The 21,076-nt window shown below is 40.3% G+C and overlaps 1 protein-coding gene across 2 annotated transcripts in view; it reads right to left on the bottom strand.

Moving 5' to 3' along the window:
• Positions 1-21,076, bottom strand: part of MAP3K20 (mitogen-activated protein kinase kinase kinase 20) — a 153,443-nt gene that overhangs the window by 105,653 nt on the left and 26,714 nt on the right. For both annotated transcript variants that reach the window (XM_075829475.1, XM_075829476.1), the window contains exon 3: positions 2,797-2,884. In XM_075829475.1, coding sequence (XP_075685590.1) covers positions 2,797-2,884 — 88 coding nt within the window. The remainder of the gene's footprint in view (positions 1-2,796; positions 2,885-21,076) is intronic.

Genomic DNA, 21,076 nt, shown 5'->3' with positions numbered 1-21,076 from the left:
ACACTCAGTATATATAAAACGTTATAAAAATCAGGTTGCATCAATTTCTTCAATATGTCACATATTGATTTTAATAATAATAATAACAACAGCAATTTAAAAAAAAATTATCACATTGTATCCTATTAAAAAGCTTATCATGACAGAACTGATGAAGACTAATGCAAACTCATTCACTTTATCATCAAGTTGCATCACATAGAAATGACAGGGGTTATGCAGAGACCAAACATTATTAGAAGTAGTCACTGTAGTACGTGAGTACACTCGCTAATATACATTCCGGTCCCCCATCGCGCTGATTCTGAAATTTTCATAGATTTTTATAGCGCTGCTGGGGGACCGGAAGTCTAGTTGCACAGACTTCTTTGATGATGATACGACTCTTCATCATGTGACCGATCCCGCTGTACTCCTTGTACAAGCAGGAACAGTAATACCGCGAGTACGGTCACCGGAATGTATATTAGCGAATATACTAACATACTGCAGTGAGTATATGTCACACCTATATACGATTATTGGGCATCCCATTCCAAAATCTGATGCATTAATATGAAGTTGGACTTCCTTTTGGGGCTGTAACAGTCTTCACTCCTCTGGGAAGACATTCCATAAGATTTTGGAGTGTCTGTGGGAATTTGTGCCCATTCAGCCAAAAGAGCATTTGTGAGGTCCAGCACTCATTTTGGACAAGAGGGTCTTGCTAGCAATCAGCCTTTCAAGTCTCTCACAAAGGTGCTTGATGGGGTTATATATATATATATATATATATATACATACATACATACATACATATACACACACACACACACACACACACACAAGGAATATTTACACAGACTATAATCTTCTAAGTACTTAATTGTCTTATAGATATTTCAATGTAATACTATGTAATAACTAGTTCAAACATTTCTATCCAGTCACTGAGAAGAAAAAGCAAACTGAGAAGTAGTAATACCTCTGTTATTATTCAGAAAATGGCAGAAAATTATATTTATCTGCAGAGATAGGGGAATTCATGAAACATTAATAAGCAAAGGGATTAGGGGAGTTACATTGTATAAACGACCTCACTTTTTTGTAATGTCTACAAGACAAATAAGGCACGTTGCAGTTATCTGATGTGTTACTCTTTCAGGCTTTATCATGCATGCAAGGATTATTAATGGATAAAGTATAGCTGTAACTGTTATATGAAGACCTTGTTATATTCTTGACCCTTATTACAGTAAAGCTCCACCTGTGATTAACATTATCTGTGCAGTCAGAAAACGTTACATCGGACATCTGGATTCCCTTCTTTCTATTTTCACTTATTTTTCCGTTTGTTTTAACGCTCTGTTAGGGATCTGCCAGGTACTACGTCTAGGTATACTCCTGGGATTAAGCAATCCACACCTGAGGCCAGACCTTTTCGACTGACACCATCTCCCACCAACCAGGGTGGCAGGCTCAGGAGTGGGAGAGCCTATCGCGGCCTGGTCAGTCTGAGTTAGCTCCGCCCCCTGTCCTTTATTACCTGCTGTGTTCTCCTCCTCAGTGCTTGTAATTCTTTTGGATTCCTGGCCCCACTGCTGCTTGCTCCAGCCTGCTCCTGCCGTGCTTCTGCCTTGCTGCTGTTCTGCTTAACCCGCTTTGCTTTGCCTCCGGCTTGCTTCCTCCTCCGTGCTCACTTGGGTATACTCCACTTCATCCTGGTCCTGACAACTCATTCACCGCTCCGTTTCCTCTGCATTCCGTGGGCTACTGCCCCTTCCCTTGTGTGTTCCCTGTTTGTTCTCCCGTGCACTTAGACAGCGTAGGGACCGCCGCCCAGTTGTACCCCGTCGCCTAGGGCGGGTCGTTGCAAGTAGGCAGGGACAGGGCGGTGGGTAGATTAGGGCTCACTTTCCCTTCCTCCTTCCTGCCATTACATAATTACAAGCCCTGAGGAGGAGAACACAGCAGGTAATAAAGGACAGGGGGCGGAGCTAACTCAGACTGACCAGGCCGCGATAGGCTCTCCCACTCCTGAGCCTGCCACCCTGGTTGGTGGGAGATGGTGTCAGTCGAAAAGGTCTGGCCTCAGGTGTGGATTGATTAATCCCAGGAGTATACCTAGATGTAGTACCTGGCAGATCCCTAACACGCTCGATATTATTGCTCCAGTTGCAACCCTAGAGACGATCAACAACATACTGTTTACTGATCCAATATACTTCTGAGGATTTATTTAGGGCTATATTTAGCCTCTGTTCACATCTGCATTGGAGGTTCCATTAGGGGCCTCCATTATAGATCCGGCCGAAATTACCGGAAACAATAGCGCAGCTTGCTGTGCTATTATTTCTGGTAAAACCACAGACACCACGACAGAAAGCCAACGGAACTCATTGAAGTCTATATGTTCTGCTGACTGCCGGTGGTGTCCTCTGACGGAGCAGAACATTGGAAAGCCCCGATGCAGATGTTAACATAGCCGTATACTCTTATGGTCTCTGGATCGAATGAGCTAATTAAAATGTTATTACCCCGTGCAGCCCCCCACAATAAAGGGTGAATTCACATGGGTGGTAATGGTGTGACAGTCAAATGTTTTTACCTTCTGTCAATGACAGCCTGACCCACAGCTGCAAGATCTCCTGTGTCGCCATTATTCCAGAGTGACGCTTTTTTACAGCCCATTTAAGGCCCCATAATATTTTTATCTTATCAAACTGATGCCAAACAAATGTTTGGCCAAAAACCTTGGCATCCATAATGTATACATTTTCAGGTAGACTAACACATACAATTCGATTTTATTCTTACCTGTAACAATACAATAATTTGGAGGTTCAAGCACAGCCCCATAAAATTGGATGATGTTTCTGTGACTGAGCATGCTAAGTATTTCTGCCTGTGAACACAAAATAAATCCAGAGATGACAAAAATATACATAAACAATGGATTTACAATTTTAGACAGAACTGTCCTGACTTACATATAACAAAAATAAATAAATGAAATAGGCAACTATGTATAAATAGGGCATTTGGGGTAACTCCAGAAACCCTTCATAACAGAGATCAATACTAAGCCTTGCAAACCTGGTGGACACGTGCACCTTTTTTTTAATAGGTATTTTTAAAGGCAAGAAGCGCACTGCAAACTTCAATATTCTTACTGTAAAAAATACCAGAACTAAACAACGAAGATGTGAACAGAGTCTTAAAGTGAATATATCACCTATAATATTTTTCTAATTAAAACCAAATAGTAAACCAACACCTTTTTTCCAATCGGTTTTTATTTTTTTATTGTAGATTTTTCAATTCTATTTTCTGTACATGATTATGGGGCAGCCATCTTGCCTGAGCTGCTGTTAACAGCATTCAGAGATCTGCTTTACAGCAGCCACATAGACTATAGGAACCTGTGAACAGGAGGTGACCCACTGACTTCTATGGGAGAGTTTTCTAGGCATGCTCTGTGCCCTAAGCAGAGGTCATTGTGCAGGAAGGGATAGGAGGGAAGCGGTGTCCATCACCTATTGTCAATGATGGATCCTGTTTTATCTATATAGAAGTGTTACCTGTCATTGTAATTCTGCCTGTGATGATAATGAGATAACTGCTGAGAAGTGATCTATACAGAACAGGAAGGATCCCTTTATTGTGAGGCTCAGTGGCCAGAGTGAAAACTGCAAAATGTTAGGATTTATTTTTAATACAGATAATGACAGAGAAAATGAAAAAAAATAAAAATAAAAATTCTTTAAACAATAGGTCATTTTCTGATGACATATTCACTTTAACTTCTACACTGCAATGTTCTTTGCTGCAGTGCATTTTGTGAGAGTTTGTCTTTTCAAAATCAGATCATTGTACAATTTTAAATACTACGCTACCCAGAAAGAAAAATGACTAGAGCAAGCTCTGTACACTGAACATATAGGGGATTGTCACAGGTTTAACCTCAGAAGCACAAGGAATTCTAACTACAGCTGTAGGACGGTCTAAATCATACAACATTCCTGTCACAATCTTTATGAAAGAATTTGTACTAAACGGTAAAAATAAAAAAATAAAAAAAAAATCATTCAGTGAAATGTATTCCTCATCATTGTACATGTGACATTTCCCATATTATACTTTTAAGTGGATTGGACATTACAGTATAGACTAAACAATGACCTTGCTTAAAGTATTGTCTCAAAGAGTTTTCCCTCATGTTTAGTAAATGTCTCACGTATAATGTATGCTCACAAGCCTACCGGCTACAAGCAATGCTTAGTGTTCTTACTATCAAACTTGGTCTTTCCTTAGAGAAAGAGAAGCAGGAACAATATACCGCAAGGAAATTCTGTCGCTTCTCTACATATGTCCAAATAACAGTAATGCCGACCATACAAGGTGTTGGGTTTTGGTCCAATGCGATAACGGAGCCACAAATCAGAGTATGTATTTGGAAAGGTCTACCATACGGGAAATATCTGTTATATGTTATTAACGGTCTTGCTTTTTCATATTTATAAAGGAGGAAACATTCATCACTGGTGTAAAGCAGACATTTGTAACAGAAGAAAAACACAGTAAAAAAAATGAAACACACCATCTATAGCTAGACAAGCGCTATATATTGGAAGCCTTGGATGGGTCGAATAACATCCTATAACAATGACAACCACATAAGCCCTGTGACAGCAAAAGAACCTTCTAAATGTAGTGCCTGTAACAAGATCCCCATAGCCGTGACAGCCGCAGAACCACCATAACAGTGGCAGCAAGTGGACCCCCAAATACAGATCCTGCCACAGCATCCCCATAACATTGACAGTCACCGGACCCCCATAATAGTGATATTGGAAAATTAAAGAATGAAACAGAAGTGTGTGCAGCTGAATGGCATTCAAAGCAGAACCAATTATTTAAAAATCTCCCCTCCATACCACCATCCTGAAGTCTCGGCCACAGGATAATGTGGTACTTACAAAAAAAAAAAAAATCTCACTTGTTCCACCTCTGGGACTTGTGCCACAGATTTGACACCCATGGTCCATATCAACATAAGTAAAAATACCATCATCATCTGTGCAAGTTTAAAGAATAGGATAGAAGAAGTACGAGAAACTTTATGCCTGAAAGTAAAGTCCTTTTTACATGGGCCAATTATCGGGCAAATCCTCGTTCACCAACTGATCCACTCTTTTATGCAGCAATAAATAGTATCGTTGTAGTAACGATCGCTCGTCCCCATACATAACCAATCGTAGCTCCTTGTGAAAGGACCAAACGAGTACCGATCAATGAGCGGTCTCATTGTTCTGCGCTCATTTTCACGGCCCACATCGGGCCATGTGATAGGACCTTAAGGCCGGGTTCCCATGTAGCGTTAAAGCTGCTGAATTTCCGCAACAAAATTCTTTGTGGAAATTCTTCAGCATTGACAGTAGCAGCAAAGTGGATGAGATTTAGAAAATCTCATGCCCACGCTGCGGAAAAAAACTGCAGCGTAAACAGTAACAAATTTAAATCTGCAGCATGTCAATTTATGCTGCGTTTTAGTTGATTTTCCGTTGCGGGTCTGCCACCTTGAATTCAATGGGGATGGAAATCCCGCAACAGAAAGTCAAGTGTTGCGACTTTTCTGCTGCGTATTCGCAGCGATTATGGCGCAATAAATCTCAACTACAGAAAAAACATACTTACCCAGAAGTCTGTGTTTCTTCGTCTTGTCCGGCCTCCTGGGATGATGCTGCAATGGTCACATGGGATGCAACATCATCCAGGGAGGCCTGACTGGACTGCACAGGAGGGACGCATCGCCATAGCCACGGCCTAGGTAAGTAGGAGTGTTTTTCACCACTGCTTTCCACAGCAGTAAATCCGTCCGAAAAAATGCACCACAACGTGGTGCGATTTTTCGGACGGAATTTACTGCGGGTTCCAGTTCGGACACGCTGCATGGTTTTTACGCAGCGTATCCGACCCATGGGAACCGGGCCTAACCCTGCCTAAAACAAACTGATCTATACTCCGAGATAATAAACCGACCATATCTAAAAACTTTCCCAACGTAACTTGTGAATTACACAGGCAGAGAATCCTCCTGTTGTTTCATGGGTTCTGAAGCTTTTACGGAGATTCGACCAAAAATTGGAGCCCAGGGAATAATCTAACAAGCGAGTGATATGTTACATGTACATTAGCAACTTTGTGTGTGCATTTTCCATACAGATATGAATCGAACCCCAGGTGTCAGATGCTTCATGGAAGCTTTTAGACATACTTCTAAAGTGCAGCGGATCCTGGGGTGGTAGTGCTGTTCTGTGACCTCTCTTACTATAGTTTATGTAGTTAGAAAAACCATTTCCTTTGATTGCAATCGTTCAAAACAGCAAAGTTACTTTTCTGATTTATGTCAGATCTTTTACTTTGTCTTTGATGTCACTGAAGAGGGAAAAATGATATCTGGAAAGCCTCGGTTCATACAACTACCTTACATTTGTTTTCAGGATCTCACTTATGTTCTTCAAAGGTAGATATTGTTTCTTTTTATAATGATATTTTTTCTTACTACATGAGGAACTTACAGAAGAAACCAGTTGATAATTATTCTCCTTATTGCCCCCAAAAAAGTAGAACACAAAAGGCACAAAACAGTCATGGGGGTTTAAAGGAGCAAACATGAAACAATATTGTTAGAAGTGGAGGTTTATTAAACTTCAGTTCTGCGTACATTTGGGCATAGATGTCTATCAGCGCAGAACCTTAAACACTGGAAGCATTTGATCATTAAAGAATACATATTTTCAACCAAACTAAGTACCAAGCATTAGTGCAAATGAATTGAAAATGTGAAGAATCCTATTAAGACTCTGTGCATAATTATGTGCCCCCCCCCTCCTTGGTGCATTAAGAGCAAGATTGTAAAATGAATAAGTACGGGTGACGCCAGAAGGCAGGAGGGTGCTAGCAACTGCTTTTAAGTGCTTTTCATTGATTTTTCACATTGATCATGTAGCACTATAAAAAAAAAAACTATGAAAAAGCAGTCACAAAGCGGCCTTTAGAATGAGTCTTCCCTCTGGTGTCATCTGTACCGGTTTTCAGCCTCTGAATGTAAACAATTCACTGACATAAAAAAGTGATCTTGAAAATGGTAATGAACTGAAAAGACAAAATATGCTAGAAACGAATATAACTTTTCCCTATACAATAATAAAAGAGGAACGGTCAGGTCCCCCAAAAAGAGATAAAAGCTAGGCTCGTCAATTAGGGGAAGGCAGGAGTAAAAGGTATGGCGGCAGTATAGTTTTTTGGGGACCCAACAACAGGTCCACTTTAAGTTTGAAGGGTTTGTCCCATAATTAAATATTACACTTCTCGGTTAGGCCTAGTTTACAAAAGTTTTTTGAAGGTGGAAAAATCTGCCTCAGATTTCCTTCAGGAATTTTGAGGCAGATTTTGACCTGCCTGCACTCTCTTTACCACGTTTATCACCTGCGGTCATTGAGCGCCGCGGACAAAAAACCACTGTGAAAACCGCTTTCTCTGCCACCCATTGATGTCAATGGGAGGTAGAGATGAAAACGCTTGAAGAAAGGGCATGACGCCTCTTTTTCCCGTAAGTGTTTTTTGTTCTGCTCACGGGAAAAAAACGCCTCCGCCTCCCATTGAAATCAATGGGAGGCATTTTCTGTCATTTTCTGTCATTTTTTAGTGCGGTTTCCAGGTCAAAAACAGTGCTAAAAAACTCTGTGTGATCATACCCTAAGGTCACGAAAACCATTAATTTTTTTAAATTCGAAAGATTTAAAAAAATAAAAATCTTTCTGTGTCTGGATATTGCTGTTACGCACATGCTTGAAAAAAACCCATGTTGGGTTGAAACGTTGCATGATTCGGTGAGTAAAGCTACACACCTTTTTTGTAAACTGGACGAGTGCTTACATACTTGTTATGTAGCCCCTGACTTTCAGAAGACTGCTAATTGATTTAAAGAAAAAAAAATCATCTAATTTCACCTAATATCCTGCAGTGTTGTCTCTAAGTCATTGTGGCTACTTATCGTGGCAAATAGGGATCTGGGCACTGTTCCCTCTACGCCGGGTGATCAATCTTCATCAAATAAATATTGCTATACCGAGCCAACATAATGAGCAATACCGTAGCCAAATTCACAGGACCACATTGAACCTAGGTAAGCAGATTTATACAGCATCTAGAAGACATATTTTATATCTAAAACATCCCCAGTGGCCTAGGGTAGTGAAGGGGTTTGATTCCTGGTAGTCTAGGGCAGTGAAAAGGTTAATGTTTGTGTCCCTGGTGGTCTAGGGCAGTAAAGGGTTTATATCTGCGCCATTGGTAGTCGCTTATTAAAAGATTGGGGCTTCTAAGCTGCACCGAAGTGCTGCCACACAGTTAAAGGGAACAGTGGTATTGATCCAAAAGAAGGTAAAACAACCCTTATGCGGCAGATGCCAATTTTTATCATCTTAGGATAAAAAAAAAATCCTTCTAGACGCCAAATATAGTAATCAAAATAACTTTACCTAATGTAGTTATTTCTTTTTACAATTTTTCCTAGGGTCTGCCATATTAGAAGCACACACATCCTCTTCCTGCATTCTCTATATTTATGGCAGTTGCAATGAATGGGATCGACTGGGCAGAAAAAAAAGTTTCAACAATATTTAAAATGAAAGACTGCCTTTTATTATCTCAACTATGAATTTAACCTTACACATAACAACCATTTTATTTGTCATGGTACGTACTTCTGCATACAACTTTATAGGCACTTCAACATAAAGTCTCTGGAGCTTTGCCAAAGTAAGCCAAGAAAAATAACACTTTCAATGGTATTCTTCTGAAATAAAAGCAAAGTACGATGAAAATGATATATCATATGAGGACACACCGAAAATTCTACAAACGAAAGGGAATTCATCGCTCCACACATCTATATTTCACTATTCAAGGCATTTATATTAAAAAGACTTAAGTACGGCCTGCATTGGGTCTCTTAACACCCAGGCATCTCCCTCAATTGTCTTATAAGTAAACAAGACCTGAATAGAGGACCCGATAGCTCTCCTTAAATATTTGTGTTCCCTATGAAATAACAATGGTGGAGCATTCTCTCTAAGAATTCTGCACTGTGCTGTTCCTCGGCTATTCCTCCTGGAAATGTATGAATAAATTGACAACTGGCCACTACCATTCCTCTCGTCAATATGGCGAGTCTCTACATAATCTGAAGCCGATAGGATATTGTCAGAGCATCCTCATTCTTTTCCTCTCTCAATCTCATTCCTGTATATTCTACATATTGCTCCTGAGGGGACTTCTCATTATCACAAGGTAGAAGGAAAATACTTCAAAAGGGATGAAGAAAATGGGAAAACTTTGGTAGACAGATAGAAAACACTTCACATGTCACCCTGCTGACTCTGATCCCCGATTCTTTGGCTCAGGTTAAGACATGTCTTGACTGCAACCAGGATGGTGATCCTCTTTCTGAGAATGGTTATTAACAATATCATGCGCATAGGAGAATTACCTGAGCATGGTCACACAAGACTTTTCATGCAATATGGTGTCCATGGCTTGTCTTTAGGGATCCCCACATTATCCAAATTGCTGCATCATGTTGAATATGCACTGGGATCTTTTTTTATATTTGTTTTTCATGGTTTAAAAAAAAAATTCTCCCCATTTCCCCTTCCCACATCTTTTCTTCGCTCCCCCCTTTTTCTTATGCATCTTTCTTTAAGACTTATGGAATGTATAAGGTTTTGTTTTTGTTGTGCGTATCCTTGTACTTGTTCAGCTTTTATGGGAAACAGTTGTTATTTTTGCACTATTTATTTATCATATTTATTGTCATGTTTTGTGTATTTTATGTCCTTCATATATCTTTGCCATGGGTCGTGCACGATTTCGGACTTTCAATTTGAAAATAAACACAGATTACACATAATAAGTACTATCGCAGCAGTGAGACGTAGCAGTAATATTAATAATAATAAAAAACATGAAGGTCCTGTACATAAGGCATGATTCTTTGTGACATGTATTAGGAGAAATAGCCACATGACAGTGTTCTACTATCGCCCACTTGTAATTTAATATGGCACAAATTATATTTGTTGCTCAAATGACATAATGGCGTTCATTGCTAATAGTGCTAAATATACAATGTAAAGGGTAACTGTACTTTTAGAAAACTTTTGAGACATATCAGAAGTTGTGATAGGTAGGAATCCGGGTGCTGAGAACCCACTGTTGATGAAACAAAGGTGTAGAAAGTGCCCAGGTGAGCGATCTGCACCTACGGCTGTGATTGGCGCTCCTCGTTAGACTGAAGACAGGCTCACATAGACCGTCTATGAGTCTGTCTTCAGGCTTTCAAGGAACTGCTATACACACACACACACACACACACATCGCTGGGGGTAACAGAACCAACACTAATGAAAACTTCTGAGATGTCTCCGTGACACATCAGAACTTTTTCAAAATGATCAATAACTTTAAAATTTGTTTTCACAAAATTTCGTTACTAAAAGGGATAGAAAAAGACAAACTTTTTGTCCTGCCAAGTCTCCTTGCCCTACTTTTTTTTTTCTTCGTTCAATCCTTCGTATAGCAGTAAACAATGCAATATATTCATAAAAACAAGGTATATGATATCTGCAATCACCAAACTTGATGTATCAGTGACGTTACACTCCTGTGGCAAGACACATACCATAAATACACAGCATCATGCTCTCTATAATTATTGGGCATTGTTCTGGTCACACCTTCCGACATGAGGGGAAATTAGAAGAAAAATGTGCTCCAAACCAAAACTGAATGGATTTTTAGGTTGCTGTGGTACCAAACAATTGCCCTAATGAACAATTTAATTTAGGATAATTTTAATATGGGTGCTAGCAGCGGACATCTTTGAGACACCCCAGTAATGACCGTAAACATACTGTCAAATTTCCCCCCGGAGTTCACTCTATGAAAGAGACTTTCTGTGGACTATTGTAATAATTTTTTGTAACGTTTTCATACGTGCATGTTTTTTAGAAAAGGGTTTGTTAAAGTTATGTTTTAACGTTTATGACTTATGCTACTTGAGAAAAAAAAGTTAAATTCCTTAAGCTGAAGCTGGCCATAGACTTGCAATAGCTGTTGACCGAACACTCATTTGTCCGACAGCTCTTTCGGCTATAAACATGAACGCTCGGGCGAGAACATGTTTAGGGAACATGGGAATACGCTTTTGTCAGACACCTCTGGCAATGGCTTATCTCCCATGGTGACAAATAATCGGGTATAAAATCCAACATGCTGATCCCGCTTTACCGTGACACCTGCCATTGGGAGACAGCAAATTTTCATCCGATCCCATCGATATTGCTGAATTCGGTCAACTTTTCTCTCTTGTACATGGCCAGCTTAAAGTGTTATTCCCATCTCAGACATTTATGGCACATAGACAGGATATGCCATAAAATGTCTGATAGATGTGGGTCCCAGCTCTGGGACCGGCACCTATATCGAGAATGAGGGTCATGATACCCAAGTCCCACCTAGTGAGCGCTGCTTGGCTGTTTCCATAACTCCCATAGAACATAATGGAGAGAGACGCACGCATGCGTGACGGTCTCTTCACGTAGTCACTATCTGGAATCGGTAGCCTGGAATCAACAGCTAGAGCGGAGGTTGGATGACCCCCATTTTAGCTATATCTTGTGGCTATGCCAAAAATATCTGAGATCGGAATAAGCCCTTAAAACGACGTTCCGGTTCTCCATAAAAAGGTTTACATAATATGGGGAATGTATAGTAAAAGTACCTTTTTACCGTTTCTGCCATTGATTAGCCGATTCCCAGTACCCTCTGCATTCATCTAAAAATAGCCACCAGCTTCTCAGTCTACCCTATGGACACTGTGCTTTGGTAGTCTGAGACACTCCCCACTGCTCTGAGATGAACCAGTGCTGATGTCGTCAGCATTGAAAGAAACAGGACAGACACAGTGCTTACATCATCAGCGCTGGCCCATCCAAGACCAGGGGGAAGCGTAAAAAATGTTTACGGGGGGGGGGGGGTAACATCTTGTGCTGACAAGGATGTGGATTTCAAGATGTGGCAAGAGTATTTTAGTCTGCACCCGTGATTACCTGTCTATCACAGCACTTTTCAAGGTGTACTTCAACACTCAAAAGACATGGAATTTGGAAACTTTCATGTTGATGCTATAAGTGAAACACAGTGTACGTGAAGCCATATAATAACATGGTATGGGACTTAATGGACAGTGTACCAGATATACATCCAGATCTTAGGCCTCATGAACACGACCGTAGTGGTGTGCACGGCCCGTGATCTACGGACGCTTAGTGTTATCCTCGGGCCGCCCGCAAATCACGGGCTGTGCACATGGCAGTGTACATTCATTTCAAAGAGTCCGGACCGCAAAATGCGGCCCATATAGGACATGTCCTATCTTTTTGCGGTCCAAGCTCCTGGGCAATGCATGGACCGTGGAAACCACGATCGTGTGCCTGGGCCCATAGAAAAGAATGGGACCGCAAATTACCTGCAGATTTGATGGCATTATCGTGTTGACTTTAGACCCATAATGGCCAAATGGTAGGTCACTTCGCCGTCTCCAGTCTTCTTTTTTTTTTTTTCAATCAAATTTTATTTTTTATTAGGTATCAAAATATGACAAGTAATTTTCCAGACTATATGACAGAATACAGTAAAATCACATGGAACTGGTACACTGCGGGACCACAGAGATATGTGAACAATCACACAATTGGGAATAAGTTTACAATGTTTTAGGCAGCAGGGGTGTAACTTCAGAAGATGCAGAAGTTTAGAAAACCAGTGTTTAGTGTTCTGCACTTAGACATAATGGTGCGCGTTGTCCTTGTGTTATGATGCGGTGTGCGTTATTCTTTTCCTGTGTCATCCCTGAGGTTCTTTACCATTTGTTAGGACATCATTATGTTTGTCCCTGTTCTGTGACATAACTGTGCACATTATTCCCATACTGTGACAGTACCCTGCACTGTGAGATCACTGTATTTATTACACCTAATGTGTGACATAACTTTGTACATAATCCCTGTTTTGATACACTGTGACCATGATTGTGCATTAGCCTTATATTGTGATATCACAGTTTTTATTATCCCTGTGCAGAGATTGTATATTAGTTCAGTATTGCAATATTACTATGTTTATTATGCTGTACTGTGACATCACCGTGTATTATGCTGGTTCTCTGACATCACTGTTTTTATTATACCTGTACTGTGACATCACTGTTTATTATTCCTGTACTTGACGTAACAGTTTATTATCGCTGTACTGTGACATCACTACTTCTTTTCCGTACACTGTAAAATCACTATTTATCAAACCTATACTATGACATCCATGTTCATTACCCTGTACTGTGACATTACTTTATGTATTAGCCTATACGAAGACTTAACTATGTTTATTATCGCTGTACTAAGAATTCACTGTATTTATTTTCTCAGTACTGTGACATCACTGTATTTATTACCCTGTACTGTATTACCACTGTATTTATTAACCTGTATGGCTATATCACACTGTTTATTATCTGTACTGTGGCAAGAATGATTCCTGTGCGCACCTTCATGGACCAATCTATATGAGGTGCAGAGATTTCCTGCGGTGGCCCAACAGTTACACTGCTACACAAAAGGAGACCAGTACCTTAAAGGGAATGTTTCTTCACAAAATGACCTATTGTGTATATCAAGTTTTTATGTTAAACATTTAGGAATTTTTGGTAATTTTTTTCCCCCATGTCATTATCTATATTAAAAAGTATTCCTGAAATCTTGCAGTTTTCACTCTGGCCACTGAGCCTCATAATAGGCTGACACTTCCTGTTCTGTAAAGATCACTTCTCGGCAGTCATCTCATTATAATCACAGGCAAGATTACAATGAAAGATAACTCTATTATAAAGCTGTACGCAGATAAAACAGGATCCACCATTAACAATAGGTTATGAACACAGCTCCCCTCCTCCTCCTCCCTGCACAGTGACCTCTGCACTGGTAATAGAGAATTCCTAGAACACTCTCCCATAGAAGTCAATGAGTTATCTCCAGACTACAGGTTCCTATAGTCCATGTGGCTGCGATAAAGCATTTCTCTGAATGCTGTTAACAAAGTATAGCAGCTGGTCTAGCAAGGTAATTGCCCCAAAATAAGAAAATTTAGGAACAGAAAATAAATAAATCAAATTTGAAAAAAAAAATGTATATAAAATGTTGATATGTTGTAATCCAAAGAACCATCAACCCAAAAGAGATAACGAACAAATAAACGTAATGGTGCTAAACCACCTCCATCTCTATAGAAACTAAAGTAGCCAAACAGATATAAACTATAACCCTTTTTTCCGACACTCCACAACCTGTCAGAACATTATTAAAAATATATACACACACTGAAAACATACAGTACTTTGTGACAAATTAAGCTAAAAATGAAGCTGATGAAAAATACAACATGCACACACTTGACATAAATGTTTTCACTTCTAAAATGCCTCAACCTGAGTCAGAAAAATTATATTAAATATACCATTAAAATATTACAATCCCATCTACCACTAAACAATGTTCTGCTGGCCACACACGTGTGTCTGAAGAACGATCGGTGGCTGCTATTAAAGGCGTATCCCCAGGTCTATCCACAGGATAGGTGATAGGTGTCTGATCGCTGGGGGCCCCAGTGCTGGGTCCCCCACCAATCACTCGAAGAGGGGTCTCAAGCCCCCCCGTTCCTCCTCACCGCAGTGATAAGGACTTTGAATAGAGCGGTGGACGAGCATGTGCGGTGCCGCTCCATTCAAAGTCAATGGGAATGACGGAGATAGTCGAGTAAATCACTGTTATGACCCAAGTCCATGACATATCATTTTAACAAATATCATTATAGTCTATGGTGACAGATGCCACGGTTAGGCATCCGTCAACATATATGTTGGGAGCTTTTTCTGGTGTATACGCCAAACATAGTGCAATAATCGGATCTGAAGGGGTCTAAGGTGGAGTTCTCCTTGTCTCAGGGTGGCATCTTTATCAAGAGCCAGTAGATTGCATTCTCTCAATCCCCTAGATCTAAATTTCAGTAGTGTAACCTGAAACTCTTGATCCCCAATGCAAGATCTGTAAAAGGGCTCAACGGCGGACAGCCCAGTGGGTCCACATACCCACAGATTGTGACACTCTTGATATTGTTACAACAGGCAGCATTGACATGAATATTGGGATTAACAGAGTGCCACCAAGTTATCCATACACAAGATCAACAATACAAACGTACTTCATAAAATATCCGAACTTTGCTGTTACCTTCGTGTCACCTGTAAAAATTTTACTTTTAGGGGGAGATTTATCAAGACTGGTGTTTCATAAGCGAGTCTTCATAAAAGAAGCAACATATTTATTAATAGGTGAATGCCTCTCAATAAAGGTGTCACAACTTTTGACTGGCCAGCTGCCACTTCCTACACCTGTAGCCCCATCCGTCCTCCCCCAATCACACATAAAATAAAAAATATGTATACTCCTCACCACTTCTCCCCTAGGCACTCACTGCAAGCTGCAGCTCATACAAGGTACTGACGCCAAGCAGCATCAGGGCCTTATAGGTGATGCAGCACTCAATGCCCTGAGTCCTGCGTCACATACATCCGGACGCTACCCGGCATCAGTACCTCGTCCTAGCCGCAGCCTACAGTAAAAGCCCGAGGGGTCCAGTGGGAGAAGAGAAGCAGACCGATGATGCGAATATAGATCTTTATTTTTTAAATCTTATTTTATTGCCCGAAGGGGGGTAGTCTGACAAAGGGAGAAAGATAACCGGCCTGGCACAGGCCTCTACCATGCTACACCACATAGTGAAATTTTAGGATATGGCGTAGAGGTTTTTTGCTATAATTGACACCATTTTTCTGGCGTAAATCATATTAAACCTGTTGGGCTGTGGTGGCCCCACGTAGAATGCCCAAAAGTTGACATTTTAACAGCATGTTGAGACTTTTAAACCTTTTGGAACATTTATACGCCAGAATACCATACCTCCCAACAGTCCTGGATCCAGCGGGACAGTCCCAGATTCTGTGGTTGTCCTGCTGTTCCGGGCGGCCGATGGAATGTTCTGGCTTTAGGACGTTCCTTAGGACGCTGATCCAATGGTGGGGCAGGGAGCCGTCAGCTCCCTGCTCCACCATTCACTACGTGAAGCCAGCTGTGAGCGGCTTGGCACAGACAGGCATAATTCAGTGACAGTTAGGGGAGTATATATTTTTTTTAAGCAGTATGGGGGCATTATACCGTGGGGGCAGTTATGGGGCATTATACGGTGTGAAGGGCCCTATGGGGCATTATACTGTGTCGGAGGCACTATGGAGCGTTATACTGTGTGGGGGGCACTATGGGGGATAATACTGTGTGTGGGGGGCACTATGGGGGCATTATACTGTGTGAGGCCACTATGGCGGCCGTATACAGTGTGGGGGCACTATGGGGCATTATATGTGTGGGGGGCTCTAAGGGAGAATTATACTGTGGGGAGACACTATGGGAGCATGATACTGTGTGGACTGAACTGGGTGTGTATGGACAGGGATTGGACGTGGTTAGAGGCGTGGCTTAACGGAAAAAATGGGCAGTGCCACTTCTGTTTTCTATCTTTGCAATACTTCAAAGTAGGGAGGTATGAGAAAAAAAGCGATAGAAAGGTTAATAAATTCCCGCATATATGGTGTTTTTTTTTATCCTGAACTGTCTCTGTGTTTGTGGCACCACATTAAAGCCCTTGAAAATAAAACTCTTATCGTCAGTGTCAAACCAGCCATAGGGACATTGTGACTTCAGTGCAGCATAAATGGGATATCAAACAGCACCTTCCGAATCTCAAGCAGTGGTCTCTTAACATTGACCACTTTATGCAGTTGCTCGGACACTTGCTGTAAAACCTAGTACTGTATTGCTATATTTAGCTGCAGCGTCACTCAGTATCCATTTCAGTTTGTGTTTTACTCTGGTTGTTTTCTCCCGTTAGTCTTGCTATTCATTTAGTGGTTGATTGTTTAACCCTTTCATTTGTGCTGCAACATACTGTATGTTTGCATTGCAGAGGAATAAGTCATTTTCAATATACTTTATGGGGTTAGCCTTGTTTTTCATGAATCTAAATAACTTTAGATAAAGACTTGGGTGTATATATATATATATATATACACGTATCACATCACATCCCAAAATAACCTTTCCATAGAACAAAGGTAAAATGAGGCTCATGTATAAAGTCTCAGGGGTAGGAAACCTCATAAATTAGTCTTTAAGAATGGAGTCTATACTTGTGCCATATGAATACATTTTTTCTGTCGCTCTATCAACAAGATTTCTTTAGGACTTATTATTCATTGTGTAAAATATAAATAAAGCATTTTGGCAAACATTTTCCGGTAAAAAAAAAAGGTTTTGGAAATACACAACAGCAAATATCTGTCATAACCAAGCCTTATGTGAAACATTTCTCACACATTGTTAAACACTTTATTAAAAAACTGACATCCATAAAATAAAAATATTTATACCCGCCCGCCCCATGTCATTTGTAAAAACCCATATTTTATTAGGTAGAACAAAACTAACACGAACACTTATACTAAAAAACATCACAGCACGATTTGTCTACCTACACAAATGGATGTAACAATTTTTGTTCTGAAACAAATATTCATGTCGCCTATAAATTAAATGCTTTCCTGTCCTAAAGCTCAGAATATCTGTTGAAAAACATATCAAAATAGTATTGTATTTGGAATATCTCCCCCCCCCCCCCCCATATGATCATTTACCACCAGGCATGACTACAAATTGTTTGCCTCCAAGAAGCAATAAATTGTGGCATTCCTGTGACTCGTGCATAACCGAAATACTTCCCCATGGGAAAAAAAATGGTGCGCCAATTCCGGTATTCCGGTATGGTTGGAATTCTTGAGATCAAAATTTGGCAACAACTTTTTCCACGTTGAAAGACGGAACTCACGAGCGACAATATTTTGCCGTGAAGTCCTTGCCGCTATGCTCCTGCTTGCCAGCCTTCCCCTGTAGAGTACAGCAGCAGAAACTTGTACGGGAGAGTAAAGTGCATTCGGCTGGACTGACAGGCTGACCAGAATAGTGTACTGGCTCATATCTCCACATCATGTCTCAAACTACAGAGATGTACTGAATTTACCATACAGGCCACTAGAAACATGCCAGCAAATATTAAGACTCAGAATAATAATAATAATAATAATAATAATAAGGTCAAGCCACATTATAATTTAGCAGGTAAAGGATGGAGAAACTTTAAAATAAATAAATAAATTACCAGACTCAACAGGTGAGTAAACAGAATTTGTGATGATCTCATTCATACTTGGCTAAAGAACTACATGTGTGCGTTATCGCCAGATCCATGATCCCTTGTATGTGATAAATAGGCCCAACACAATGAAATGAGAAACATCTCCATATCATGATTTTTGCAGCACCATGCTTTACTGTCTTCAGTGTACTGTGACTTGAATTCAGTGCTCGGGGGTCGTCTGACATACTGTCTGCGGCCACTAGACCCCAAAAGAACAACTTTGCTTTCATCAGTCCACAAAATGTAGCGCCATTTCTCTTTGGGCCAGTCAATGTGTTCCTTGGCAAATTTTAACCTATTCAGGACATGTCTTTTTTTCAGCAACGGGACTTTGCGGGGAGTTCTTGCTGGTAACTTGGCTTCGATTAATCGTCCTCTGATTGTAGAAAGTTCTCACTGGTAACTTCAGATCTTCTTTGATCTTTCTGGAGGTGATCATTGGCTGAGCCTTTGCCATTTTAGCTATTTTTCATCCATTTGAAGAGTAGTTCCCCGCTTCCTTCCGTGTCTTTCAGGTTTTGGTTTCCACTTCAAGGCATTTGAGATCATTTTAGCTGAGCAGCCTGTAATTTGCTGCACTTCTCTATATGTTTTTCCCTCTCCAATCAACTTTTTAACCAAAGTAGGTTTTTCATCAGAACAAATGTCTGGAACAACCAATTTCCCCCAGCTTTTCAGGAAGAAATGAACTATAACTAACATGTGCGACAAGTGCCACCCTCCTACATTAGATAAGGGCCACAATTGACACATGTTATTCCACAGAATTAATGACTTCCCCCATTTAACTCCTCACTGCTATTATTTTGAACAAGATCTTTTCAATTAATGATTCGATTACTCAGAATGAGCGGCACGAATGTCCTAATTGTTGGGTCTCCTTTTTTTTCTACTACTCTGCTACACTTACAAGTAAATTATTTGCTATGTAGAAATGTCAATTCTACCAAAAACATTGATTTATCAGGTTGATGATGTTGGACTTCCATTTTTTTTTTAACACTACTGTACATCACCAACAGAATGAGTGTACAAACTAAATCACTGTTCCAGGTGTTCTGGTCTGCAATATCTGGATTTTACAAGTAGCCACCATGATACAAGTTGGGGTCCGGCACACGATAAGGTAGGTAAGAAATGCAATGCTGTTTATTGGTATCAAATGGTAAAACAAGTGTTTAAAGTCCCAGGCAGAGAACGCCTACGCATTTCGAACTTCTCAGTTCTTATTTATAAAGAACTGAGAAGTTCGAAACGCGTAAGCGTTCCCTGCCCAGGTTTTTAAACACTTGTTTTACCATTTGATACCAATAAACAGAATTGTATTTTTTACCTACCTTATCGTGTGCCGGACCCTAAATTTTTCTTGGATATCTACCTACCGCCGACGTGGATTCTTTGCCCGAGCACCGATCGATGACGAGTTGTGGCGTCCTTATCCTGCTACAATGGTGAGCGGACCAATACTTTTGTTTTTTGCCTAGCCACCATGATGCTGATGCTGTGTACACTGCATATGGTCACAGGACACTTCCTGCTAGCAATATAGGTTGCTATTATAATACTAATGGTCTTAATCTATTCATAAAGAATCTTGGACAATTTATAAGAGTATTAAGTCGTGAGAGTGTTTCTAATACTAGAGATAAAAACGATAGTTGGCCATAGACCTAACAACGTTCAATTGGTCATCCAAATGTACTTTTTCCTGATAACATCACAAATATCTACAACACATAGCATAAGATGCAGCAGTAACTGTATAAAAAATATGCCTTTTATAATAATCCAGTTGGCCGTTGATTGGCTAGAAATAGCATAAACTACAGATTATCGTGATCGATTGGCCTTCAAAATCTGACAGATCTGAATAGTAGGTTGGAATTTGGTCTTTTGGATGAAAGAACTTCGCCAATTAAGGTCCAGTAATCGAGGGAAACAGTAGAAATTCGTCTATAGCAAATTTAACGATTCTACGTTACAGATGACAGACTCCTATTTAAAGGAAAGTTGTATTCTCTAACATGCAACAAACACTGTGTGTACTTTACTGTTATTATAGTTTATCCACTGGCAAAGTCATAGCTCCTAATAACGCACTAGTCTTTCTACCATCTGCACCTCTGCTGTTAATTTCCTGTGACACCGAAAGATAGTCAAGGATAAATATTTACAGAACCATTTTGTAATCGTATGTAAATTGCGAAATGTGAATGGAGCTATAAAACCATGGATATTGTTATTATCTGCTTCCTTTTAACTTGTTTAAAGTAACACTCAAGGAAAAAACTGGAAATCCAACTTTTGCCCAGAGAGGAGACACCCACCGCCAAAGTCTCAGCTACATGTTCCCACCGATGAGTGTATCCACAGGTATCTTCTGGCATGCCAATCCTGCAGCCTGCCTGAGTACTCATACAGGTCCCAAATAGCAGTAGTAATGCCCTGCATGCACGTAAAGAAAATACTGCGAGTCGTTCTTTATACAGGTAGCCAGGCAGGTCATGACAAAGGCTGCTCGAGAGCTGTTTGGAAAGACAGGCTGCATAAGTGGCCTGCAAGACAAAACCTATTGATCCCTCCATCAGCAAAGACTATATAGGTGAAAATT

The sequence above is a fragment of the Rhinoderma darwinii genome, chromosome 6, assembly GCF_050947455.1.
Source record: "Rhinoderma darwinii isolate aRhiDar2 chromosome 6, aRhiDar2.hap1, whole genome shotgun sequence".
In the NCBI taxonomy this organism is placed as follows: domain Eukaryota; kingdom Metazoa; phylum Chordata; class Amphibia; order Anura; family Rhinodermatidae; genus Rhinoderma; species Rhinoderma darwinii.
This window is presented reverse-complemented; position numbering and strand designations above follow the sequence as displayed.